This window comes from Lissotriton vulgaris, chromosome 5 (genome assembly GCF_964263255.1).
Source record: "Lissotriton vulgaris chromosome 5, aLisVul1.2, whole genome shotgun sequence".
NCBI classification, from domain to species: domain Eukaryota; kingdom Metazoa; phylum Chordata; class Amphibia; order Caudata; family Salamandridae; genus Lissotriton; species Lissotriton vulgaris.
The window spans coordinates 48,798,901-48,811,400 of NC_141693.1; the positions used below are offsets into that span (position 1 = coordinate 48,798,901).

At 50.1% G+C, this 12,500-nt stretch overlaps 1 protein-coding gene across 1 annotated transcript in view; it reads left to right on the forward strand.

Annotated features, from left to right (window-relative positions):
• The first annotated feature begins 481 nt into the window (after positions 1-481).
• Positions 482-12,500, forward strand: part of LOC147710108 (E3 ubiquitin-protein ligase TRIM39-like) — a 286,153-nt gene continuing 274,134 nt past the window's right edge. Inside the window, exon 1 of the mRNA XM_086920808.1 lies at positions 482-974. Coding sequence (XP_086776934.1) covers positions 561-974 — 414 coding nt within the window. The 5' untranslated portion in view covers positions 482-560. The remainder of the gene's footprint in view (positions 975-12,500) is intronic.

Genomic DNA, 12,500 nt, shown 5'->3' on the forward strand with positions numbered 1-12,500 from the left:
ACGGGGCACGCGGACCTCCTTGCCCCCCCCTGCGGACGCCCATGGATACAACTACCCCCCACAGGACACCTCGAGGCAGCAGGAGCAGGCCAGTGACAGCTGACAGGCAGAGGGGCTGTGACAACCCACGGGGAGGATGATTGATGGCACTGACTCCCGGAGATTGATGATCGTTTTGCTTAATGCCAAAAATTACCATAAATAATGTTGATTGTTTCAACCCCAAAGAGTATGTACATGCAGCATTGTTGATGTGAAAATGTTCAGATTGTACCGAAGGGAATTTTATAAATGCCAATAAAAACGATATTTAAAAAAACAAATGCTATGTTTAGCTGAGAAGGTGAAAAACGTACACGCAAAGCACAGGAGACAGAAGCAACAGAGAGGAGTCAGTCCTGATCTGTGCCTGTAACTTGAAACCGGAAGTCCCAGCGCAGCCAGAGCGGGGCAGACGCACAGACGCACAGACACACCCACTGCACACAGAGAGGGACAGACGGACAGACGCACCCACTTCAGAAAGAAAGAGAAACTGAAACGTTCTGCTTTTCTGCACCATGGCGACAGCAGCTCAGCTCAGGGACCTCCAGGAAGAGGCCACTTGTTCCATCTGTTTGGAATATTTTAAGGATCCGGTGATGATCGAGTGTGGACACAACTTCTGCCGCTCCTGCATCACCCAGAGCTGGGAGGGAAGAGATGGAAACTTCCCCTGTCCACAGTGCAGGGAGATATCTCGTAGGAAAAAACTTCGACCAAACAAGCAACTGGGGAACATGGTGGACATTGCAAAACAGATTCACCTACCCCCAGTGAAGCCTCGAGGGGAGAATATGTGTCGGAAACATGAAGAGAAACTGAGGCTGTTCTGTGCAGAGGATCAGAGGATGATATGTTGGGTCTGCCGAGAGTCCAAGGAGCATAAAACTCACTCAGCAAGTCTTATAGAGGAGGCTGCAGAGGAGCACAAGGTACGTCTGTGGGCTTTCAGGGACAACCAATTCACCCCTTAAACCCTGTTGAGGAGCCTGCAAAGGTGTACATGGGGTGTGTGTGTCTGGAAGGACAGCAGAAGAGCACAAGGTGTGTCTGTGGAAATTCAGAGACCAGAAAGTCACTCGGTGCTTCACATCAAGGGGCAGCCTGAGCACAGACCCTGTGTGTACAAATGTTCAGGGGTCACAAGTCCCCCTGTGTGTCCCACGGAGGAGGCTGCAGAAAACAACAAGGAACGTTTGTGGATTTCGAGGGTTCACAAGTAAAGACATTGTAAATTCCACACAGGAAGAAGTTGCAGAGGAGCACAAGGCATGTCTGTGGGTGTTCAGGATTTACTAGTGAATTCACTCGTTAAGTCTTTAAGAGGATACAATCCCATAGAGTAGAGTGTCTAAGAGCACGTAGTGTGCACATAGGTAGTCAGGATTCACAAGTAAAGACACTCCCTGAGTCAGATAGAGAAATTCAAGGAATATATGTCAGCTTTCAGGGATCACAAGTTGTATACGTACTGTGTGCTCTTGGGCACCCTTCTCTTTAAGAGCCTCAGAGTGCATTTAGATCAATTAAAACACCAAACATACTTTGCATCCTCTTAAACATTTAATGAATCACTTGTGAAACCCTGTATGAGGCTGGTCTCTCGTCGTCTGTTCTCTGTTGCAGACCCTGTATGAGGCTGGTCTCTGGTCATCTATTCTCTGTTGCAGACCCTGTATGAGGCTGGTCTCTGGTAGTCTGTTCTCTGTTGCAGACCCTGTATGAGGCTGGTCTCTGGTTGTCTGTTCTCTGTTGCAGACCCTGTATGAGGCTGGTCTCTGGTAGTCTGTTCTCTGTTGCAGACCCTGTATGAGGCTGGTCTCTGGTCATCTATTCTCTGTTGCAGACCCTGTATGAGGCTGGTCTCTGGTAGTCTGTTCTCTGTTGCAGACCCTGTATGAGGCTGGTCTCTGGTCGCCTGTTCTCTGGTTGTCTGTTCTCTGGTGCAGACCCTGTATGAGGCTGGTTTCTGGTTGTCTGTTCTCTGTTGCAGACCCCGTATGAGGCTGGTCTCTGACTTCCTGTTCTCTGTTGCAGACCCTGCATGAGGCTGGTCTCTGGTTGCCTGTTCTCTGCTTGTCTGTTTTCTGTTGCATACCCTGTATGAGGCTGGTCTCTGGTTGTCTGTTCTCTGGTTGTCTGTTCTCTGTTGCAGACCCTGTATGAGGCTGGTCTCTGGTCGCCTGTTCTCTGGTTGTCTGTTCTCTGGTGCAGACCCTGTATGAGGCTGGTTTCTGGTTGTCTGTTCTCTGTTGCAGACCCCGTATGAGGCTGGTCTCTGACTTCCTGTTCTCTGTTGCAGACCCTGCATGAGGCTGGTCTCTGGTTGTCTGTTCTCTGTTGCAGACCCTGTATGAGGTGTGTCTCTCCTCTGTTCTCTGTTGCATGCCATGCATGAGGCTGGTTTCTGGTTGTCTGTTCTCTGTTGCAGACCCCGTATGAGGCTGGTCTCTGACATCCTGTTCTCTGTTGCAGACCCTGCATGAGGCTGGTCTCTGGTTGTCTGTTCTCTGTTGCAGACCCTGTAGGAGGTTGGTCTCTGGTCATCTCTTCTCTGTTGCAGACCCTGTGTGATGCTGGCCTCTGATTGTCTGTTCTCTGATGCAGACCCGGTATGAGGCTGGTCTCTGGTTGTCTGTTCTCTGTTCTAGACCCTGTATGAGGCTGGTCTCTGGTTGTCTGTTCTCTGTTGCAGACCCTGTATGAGGCTGGTCTCTGGTTACCTGTTCTCTGTGTGTCTGTTCTCTGTTGCATACCCTGTGTGAGGCTGGTCTCTGGGTGTCTGCTCTCTGTTGTAGACCCTGTAGGAAGCTGGTCTCTGGTTGTCTGTTCTCTGTTGCAGACCCTGTATGAGGCTGGTCTCCGGTTGGCTGTTCTTTGTTGGCGACCCTGTATGAGGCTGGTCTCAGGTTGTCTGTTCTCTGTTGCAGACCCTGTATGAGGCTGGTCTCTGGTTGGCTGTTCTTTGTTGGCGACCCTGTATGAGACCGGTCTCAGGTTGTCTGTTCTCTGTTGCAGACCCTGTATGAAGCTGGTCTCTGGTTGTCTGTTCTCTGTTGCAGACCCTGCATGAGGCTGGTCTCAGGTTGTCTGTTCTCTGTTGCAGACCCTGTATGAGGCTGGTCTCTGGTTGTCTGTTTTCTGTTGCAGACCCTGTATGAGGATGGTCTCTGGTCGTCTGTTTTCTGTTGCAGACCCTGTATGAGGCTGGTCTCTGGTTGTCTGTTTTCTGTTGCAGACCCTGTATGAGGTTTGTCTCTGGTTGTCTGTTCTCTGTTGCAGACCCTGTATGAGGCTGGTCTCTGGTCGTCTGTTCTCTGTTGCAGACCCTGTATGAAGCTGGTGTCCGGTTGCCTGTTCTCTGTTGCAGACCCTGTATGAGGCTGGTCTCTGGTCATCTGTTCTCTGTTTCTGACCCTGTATGAGGCTGGTCTCTGGTTGTCTGTTTTCTGTTGCAGACCCTGTATGAGGCTGGTCTCTGGTCGTCTGTTCTCTGTTGCAGACCCTGTATGAGGCTGGTCTCTGGATCCGTTCTCTGTTGCAGACACTGTGTGAGGCTGGTCTTTGGTTGTCTGTTCTCTGTTGCAGACGCTGTATGATGCTGATCTCTGGTTTCAATACAAATATTGCGGCACTTCACACTGGGCTTACTACATTTCATTACAAAGGAGATCCAGGCTTGACATATAAGAGGCAAAACTCGTCCAAATTTTCTGCAGGCCTATTGGGGTGCGGGCTAACAAGACTGCATCGTCGGCGTATAGCGAAGCACGAGTTGTCCTTGTACCTAGTCTGGGTAGGTCTTGGCATTCCGTTGATAAGGTGTCCCCTAGGCTGGGTAAAAAGCAGGGGTGGATGCACCCCAACGTCTCAGGGGCATAACAGAGGCCCCCACAGCCCCCGCGGTGCCGGTGGGGGGGGGGGGGATTCGCCTGTTCTGCAGGGGGCTCCTTCATCACAGTACTCAGGACCAATAGCTCCGGATTAAATCTGGAGCGGGGGCCCCTCTGTGTGTGTGGCAGGGAGGCCCCCTCAACTTTCGTTACGCCACTGCAACTTCTGGTGATTGACACAGTCGAACGCCAAACGTAAGTCGACGAAACACATAAAAAGGCTCCCTATTTTTGCCTGCATGTATTTACCCATTATAAGGTTCAGGTTCAAGCTCTGTTCCTCAGTACCAAGACCTTGACGGAATCCGTACTGTAGCTCTGAGATGTCACCTGAATCCTCTACCCATGACTGCAGTCTGTTCAATACTACACATCCAGCCACTTTCACAAGGGAATCTAACAAAGAAATTGGTCTGTAACAGACAGGATTTATATAAATCAACAGGAATACTGTTGGGTCTCGGAGCTTTTCCCCCTATACTTGCATTAATAGCCAGGATCACCTCGTCCACATTGAAATCAATGCAGATTGGAGGTGAATTACAGTGCCTGGTCCAGTGTCCTCTCTGGTATTGGGGATTTGTGAGAAAGTGGCTCTATATATACTGGACCAAAGTAAGGTACAGTGTGTATAGAGACCACAAACCCCAAAGGTACAACAGAGGTTAAAGTCAGGGCTAACCTTACTCTCAAAAGTCTTAGCTTGGTCGAGCAGTAAGGCAGTACCAGGACAGTGTAAAGCATTTGTTGTACACACTCAGTCGGCAAAAGGTTTCACACACTCAAGGACTGAACTCCAGGCCAATCATTTTTATATCAAATGATATAGTTGTTTTATTTTTAGAAGCAACAGGTATAAAATATGCTTTTCTCAATAATGAGTGATCTCAGGTAGTTACTTTGCAGAAAGGTAATGACTTTGTAAACACAATAGGTACAGGAGTTGCAGCAGGCAACATAGTTCTAAACCCAATTTAGCATTGAGCTTAATGGGTTTTTCTACACAAATACAGTTGATTAGTTTGTAGATTACTTTTGTAATTCCAGGACTGGATCCTAGATTCAGTCCTGGGGTCTAAGCTGAAAACAGTTTAGTAACAACGTGTTGGTTATTGCAACGATTTTTAAGGAGTATAAAGGTATTTTAAATGTTCACACACAAACTTTTCAGTGAAAATCTAGCAATGTTATCCAACGGGAGAAAATTCAGGTTACAGGCAAAGTACGTTCTTGTTACTTTTGTAATCCAGTACTGGGCACCTAGGTCCAGCACTGGGATCTCTACTTATGACAGGTAAGTAATTACGTTTCAGTAGTTGGTAGGATTTTTAAGGAATATTTTAAGTGCTCAAAAGTAGACAGAAGAAATTTCACAGAAAAGCAGACAATGGATTCCTATGGAGAAAATGCAGGTTACTAGCAAACCCGGTTAGGATTACTTTTGCGGTTCAGTAATGGGCTACAAGGTACAGTACTGGCTTCTCTCCTGATCACAGGTGAGTACTTCAGAATTCGGTATTCGGATGATTTTATAGGAATATTTTAGGGTTTCAAAACTTCACACTTGGCAGATTTTTCGAGTCAAACCCGTCAATGTTATCCTATGGCAGGTAAGTGAGTTATCGGTTTCCAGGTGAGTACTCGACTGGTGAAGTTAAGGTTCTGGGCATAGACTCAGGGGTCCCCCAGGGTCAGGTAGGTACAGTTGGTACACCCTCAGCGGCACAGGGGCAGCCGGGTGCAGAGGTAGTTAGGCCCAATGTTATCCAATGAGAGGCAGGGGGCCTGCGGTTGGTGGCTGCTGGCTAGCAGGCCACGCGGCTGTGAGAGCTGGGCTCCTGGTCACTTGCTCAGGGCAAATGGGGAATTAGATTAGGATAAAGGTTGCACTGCCAGAGGCACTCGGGCAGCTGGGTGCAGGGTGCTTTTGAGCCGTCCGGCGCTCAATGTTATTCAATGGAAAAGGTAAAAAAGGAACAAAGGCTGCAGACTCGGGGACGGAGATTCTTCAGGTGCGACTACCACTTTGAGAGGCAAGTTGCGATCTTGGAGAAGAGGTGAGTACCCCAAAGGAGGGCACAGGGGGCCGTGGAGCGCCGGGTGCAGGGTTGTCTTTGGGTGTCGGAAATCTTACCCTCGGCTGGTCGTGGTTGGAGGGGTCCCTGGTTCTGAGGCTGCAGGCGTCATCGAGGAGGGTCTTTGGGCTCTGAAGTTCGGGTCCCAGTTGCCGGGGGGACTTCCCCGTGGTCTTTGATCACTTGGGCACGGGCCGTGCTCGGCGGGTGCAGAGTAAATTGGCCTTGTGTTTCCTGGCTGGCACCAGAAGCAGAGCCTCTGCTTATGGGAGTCCCAGTCTTGAAAAGGGTCAAGGCAGGCAGGTCCTCCGGGTGTCCCACGGTTGCTGTCCACAGGAGTTGCCGGGATTGGGCAGGAGCAGGTTCCAGAATCAACAGGCTGGTAGGGCTGGGGCCAAGTCAGTGGGTGTCGTCCTGCTGTTAGCAGCTGCACGGCGTGTCTTCTTCTTTTTTATCTTCTTTCTTCTTTTATTATCGGGATCTGAGGAAGGAAGGTTCAGGGAGCCCCTAAATACTGAATTTAGGGGCGTTACAGGTAGGGCAAGGACAGGGACCAATAGGTCCCTGTCCTGGGGTGGGTACACCCCCTAGTCTGCTCCTCTGCGGTGGGAGGGGGGCAGGAGCTTAGCTGTGATTGGGCAGGGCTCCCCATCTTCAAGATGGCCGGAGCCCGGAATCGTGCTTCACCTCTCCTCCCCCACCTGAGGGTTGGGGTTGGCACAGGCTGGCACACCCCCCTTCCTGACGTAGGGTTTCCCGCCGGTCTTCCCGCCAGAGTGGGGGTCAGACCTGGTGGGGGCCAGTTGCTGGGTACAACAAATGGTCTGGAGAAGCTCACAGAGGCGGCAGGCCTTTGAAGCTTCCCCCTTCCCATCCTGGGGGAGGAGACCTAGAACCTCGCCCAGGATGTGCATTGTTTCAGACCCAGGAGAGCATGGGTCTCTCCACCCAGGGGTCCAGCAACATTTCTGCTGTGTGGCACAGACGTGGATTATAGGTTAGGTTTTCAGGGGGTATCTCTAAGATGCCCTCTGGTGCTTTGTACATTAAATCTCACACTGGCATCAGTGTGGGTTTAATGTGCTGAAAAGTTTAATACCAAACTTCTCAGTCTTCAGTGAAGCCATCATGGTGCTGTGGAGTTCGTAATGACGACCTCCCAGCACCATATACTCTTAATGGCAGCACTGCACTTACAGTGCAGAGGAATGGCCCTGGGTACTGCAGCGGCACAGAGCTCGTGCACCTGTGCCCACACCACTGGCATAGAGTACCCAGCTAGAGGGGTGACTGATGTATGCCAAGGCAGTGGGATTGTGGGCATGGCACACAGGGATGTGTATCTAACTCTTTGTATGTGTGCCATGTCGACTCTCTGTTCAGTTCTGTAGTTAGACACTCAGCCTGCAAAGGCAGTGTGTGGGTGTCCGGGTACAGAGCCCCTAAGGGTGGCACAATAAGTGCTGTAGCCCTTAGGGGTTTTCTCTGGTCACCATCCCCTGGGTACCTAGGGTACCATTTATTATGGGCTGATAGGTGGCAAGAGATGCCAATTGGGTTTTAGTTTCAACACAGTTTTAGGGAAGGAACACAGGCCCTGGGCACCTGGTTGGCAGGAGCCCAGGGCACACTCAGTCAAAGCACATCAGCAGTTCAGAAAAAAGTGGGGCATACCAATGCAAGAAAGATGGCACTTTCTCACACAATCCTCCCCCTCCCCCCCCCCCCCCCAAACGAAAGGTGATGAGACTAACCTTGCCCTAGGGAGTCTTCATTGTCTTAGTGGGAGAACCTGGAAAGTCCTTCTGCATTGGCATGGGCAGTCCCTGGTCGGTGTTCCACTTCAAAGTCCATTCCCTGTAGGGAGATGGACCATCTTAGTAGTTTTGGATTTTCCCCTTTCATTTGCATTAGCCATCTGAGAGGTCTGTAGTCAGTTTGAACCAGGAAGTGAGTTCCAAACAGGTAGGGCCTCAACTTCTTCAGGGACCAAACCACAGCAAAGGCCTCCCTATCAATGGCACTCCAACGCTGCTCTTTGGGGAGTAGCCTCCGGCTTATAAAAGCAACATGTTGGTCTTGGCCTTCCTCGTTGATCTGGGATAGGACCGCTCCTATCCCCAGCTCTGAGGCATCAGCCCGCACTATGAGCTGCTTGGAGTAGTCTGGTGCTTTTATAATGGGTGCTGAGCACGTTGCTTCTTTCAGGGTGTCAAAAGCCTTTTGGCAGCTAACAGTCCAGTTTAGTTTCTTGGGCATTTTCTTGGAGGTGAGTTCTGTGAGAGGAGTCACAATGGGCCCCTATCCCTTCACAAACCTCCTGTAGTATCCAGTCAAGCCAAGGAATGCCCTGACTTGGGTCTAGGTTGTTGGAGCTGCCCAGTCCATGATACTCTGGATCTTGGGCTGTAAGGGTTGGACCTCAAGGTGGCCCAAGTACACCACAGTGCCCTGCCCTATCTGGCATTTTAATGCCTTGATAGTCAGTCCTGCAGATTGCAGGGCTTGTAGAACCTTCCCAAGGTGGATCAGGTGATACTGCCAGGTGGAGCTAAAGACAGCGATATCATCAAGATAAGCTGCACTAAAGGACTCTAACCCGGTCAGGACTTGGTTCTCCAACCTCTGGAAGGTTGCAGGGGCATTCTTTAACCCAAAAGGCATTACAGTAAACTGATAGTGCCCATCAGGGGTGGAGAATGCTGTTTTCTCGTTTGCTCCTGGGTCAAGGCCAATCTGCCAGTACCCTGCAGTCAAGCCAAAGGTACTGAGAAATTTGGCTGCCCCCAATTTGTCTATCAATTCATCTGCTCTTGGAATGGGGTGAGCATCTGTCTTGGTGACAGAGTTGAGCCCTCTATAGTCCACACATAACCTCATCTCTCTCTTTCCACCCTGTGGATGAGGTTTGGGGACCAGAACCACTGGGCTAACCCAAGGGCTCTCAGAGGGTTCAATAACCCCCAACTCCAGCATCTTGCTGACTTCAGCTCTGTTGCTTTCGTTGACTTGGTCTGATTGTCTATAGATTTTGTTTTTGACAGGGTTACTGTCACCAGTGTCCATATCATGGGTACACCAGTTGGTCAGACCAGGGGTCAGGGAAAAGAGCCTAGCATACTGTTGCAAAACGTGCTTGCAGTCAGTCTGCTGTTGGGCAGAGAGGGTTTCTGAAAAGACTACTCCATCCATTGACCCATATTTTGGGCTGCAAGAGAGGAGATCAGGGAGAGGAGCACTCTCTGCCTCCAGTTCCTCATCAGTCACCATCAGCATGGTGATGTCAGCCCTGTCATGGTAGAGCTTAAGGCGGTTCACATGGATAACCCTTTTGGGTGTCCTGCTTGTGCCCAGGTCCACTAGGTAAGTGACCTCACTCTTTTTCTCTAGGATAGGGTAAGGGTCACTCCATGTGTCCTGGAGAGCCCTTGGTGCCACTGGCTCCAACATCCACACCTGTTGCCCAGGTTGAAATTCAACCAGTGCAGCTTTTTGGTCATACTAGTGCTTCTGAAGCTCCTGGCTGGCCTCAAGATTCGTGGATGCCTTTTCCATATACTCAGCCATTCTGGACCTTAGGCCAAGCACATAGTGTACAATGTCTTGTTTGGGTTCTTGGAGAGGCCTCTCCCACCCCTCTTTCACAACACACAGTGGTCCCCTTACAGGATGACCAAACCCTCCTCCCTTCTGTGGCACTTCCCTATAAGCGAAAAGCAGGCTTGGCAATAGGACATCCCATCTCGTTTTGAGTTTTTCAGGGAGTCCCATGATCATACCTTTCAATGTCATGTTGAATCTCTCAACAAGGCCATTGGTTTGTGGATGGTATGGGGTAGTAAACCTGGGCTGCACCCCACACTCCTTCCACATGTGTTTCAGGTAAGCAGACATGAAGTTGGAACCCCTGTCTGAAACCACCTCCTTAGGAAACCCTTCCCTGGTGAAGCCACCCAGGAGGGCCTTGGCTACTGCGGAGCTGTAGTAACCCTAAGGGGAATTGCTTCAGGGTACCTAGTAGCATGATCCACTACTACTAGAATGAATTTGTTCCCTGAGGCTGTGGGAGGTTCCAGTGGACCCACAATGTCCACCCCTACCCTTTCAAAGGGGACCCCCACCACTGGCAGTGGTATCAGGGGGGCCTTTGGGTGGCCACCTGTCTTGCCACTGGCCTGACGGGTAACACAGGAGCTCACAAACTCCTTCACCTTTTGGTGCATCTGGGTCCAGTAGAAGTGAGTGACTAGTCTTTCCCAAGTTTTGTTTTGCTCCAGATGTCCAGCTAGGGCAATGTCATGATAGTTAGGAGGAACTCCCTGTACTTCTGTGGCACTACCACTCTCCTGGTGGTTCCAGGAGTGGGGGTTCTTGCCTCAGCATACAGTAATCCCTCTTCCCAATAAGCTCTGTGGGTACCACTGACATCTCCCTGTGATTCTGAAACAGCTTTCTGCCTCAGGCTTTCAAGAGTGGGACAGTCTTGCTGTCCCTGGCACAGCTCACCCGTAGTGGGTCCCCCTGGGCCCAATAGTTCAACCTGGTAAGGTTCAAGCTCTGTGGGCTCATTACCCTCTAGGGTTTCCAAGTCCTCTCACTGGGGAGGGGGGTCCTGAGTGGTTTGCTGTGTAGAAGCTGGTAGAAGCTGGTCCCCCAGACTTCTGGTTCTTTCTTTTAGTTGGTTGGGCCATATTTCAGGCTCCAAACCTACTTGTGCACCCTTCTTTTGGCTCTGTGCTCTGGTTTGCACACACACCAGTCCAGGAATACCCAGCATGGCTGCATGGGTTATTTGTTCAAATTCAGCCCAGGCTGAAGTTACCAGGTCATTTCCAAGCAGACAGTCAGCTGGTAACTGTGGAGAGACCACCACTAGTTTTAGGCCAGTAACCTCCCCCCCCCCCCAACCCAGTGTCACCATAGCCATAGGGCGATTGGTGGTAACACTGTCAGCATTAGTGACTGGGTAAGTTTTCCCAATCAAGTATTGCTCTGGGGAAACCAGTATATTTTTCACCAGTATATTTTTCACCATAGTAACACTGGCACCTGTATCCCTCAGGGCTTCTATTCTAGTTTCATTAATAGTGGGGTATTGCAAATACTTTTTCAAGTTGGGTGGTAACCCAGCTACATTGGCAAACTCAATTTCCCCCAAGGAGACTAGTGGCTTGAGTGCATTCCCAGGTTTGCTCTGGACACTCCTCTGATCCCATCTGTAGACATGCTGTCCCTGGGGTAACTGTACTGGGTGCCTTAGGGGCTTTGTTGTAGGGGCAGTTTTTGTCTACAGTTAGATGTCCCAACTTCTAATAGTTGTTACAATAGGCCTTGTTAGGATCAAAGTTTCTTCCTCTATAGGGCTGAGGCACATAGGGAGTAGTTTGGGACCCACCCCCCTGTCCAGGTTTGTGGGGCCCCTTGGAAGACCCAGACTTTTTATCTTGGGGGTTCTCACCACCTTTCCCCTGGGGAGGTTTTGTGACCACCTTCTTTTGGTCACCCCCAGTGGCTGTCCTTGTCACCCTAGTCTTGACCCAATGGTCTGCCTTCTTTCCCAATTCTTGGGGAGAAATTAGACCTAGGTCTACCAAATGCTCATGCAACTTTTCATTTGTGCAATTACTCAAAATGTGTTCCGTCATAAACAAATTGTAAAGTCCAGAAAAATCATGTACATTATGTCCAGTTAACCAACCATCCAGCGTCTTTACTGAGTTGTCTACAAAATCTATCCAGGATTGGGTCTGGGTTTTGTGAGCCCCGCTGAACCTAATTCTATACTCCTTAGTAGTGAGCCCAAATCCCTCGATCAGAGTTTTATTCATGAGGTCATAGGACCCTGCATCTGGCCCAGAGAGGGTCAGAAGTCGGTCTCTGCAGTTACCAGAGAACAGTTCCCACAGGAGTGCCCCCAGAGAGGTTTCTTTAATATTCTGATATCACAAGCCCTCTCAAAGGCTGTGAACCACTTGGTGATATCATCACCTTCCTCAAATTTAGGGACAATCTCTTTGGGGATTTTAGGATCATAAGATTGCTCTTTGCCCTTATTATTGGTATTGCTGCCACCAGAGATGGGGGCAAACCCATCTCTTTCCTTTCTTTTTCCAGAGCCAGGAGTCTGGACTCTAGGTCCAATCTCTTGGCCAACTTTGCTAAGAAGTTGTCCTCTTTATTGGGGCTCTCCCCAATTGGTTCTCTGGGGCCCAGCCCACCTGTGTGGTTCCCAGGCTCCCAGAAGCTGACTCTTGGAGTTAAGGGTGTAGGGACCCTTACTTCCCTAGAGATGGGGGTGGTGGGGGGGGGGGTATTATCCTCCTCCTCCTCTTCTTCCTCTGACTAGGTGTCACCCTGTTCAGAGGTGTGGCCTTTTGCATAATCAGCCAAGAGCTCCTGTTTCCCTTGTTTGGTTGGATGCAGGCCCATAACTATGTTTTTAATTTTGCATAAGGACCTCAATTCCTTGAATTTCCAGTGTAAGTAAGGT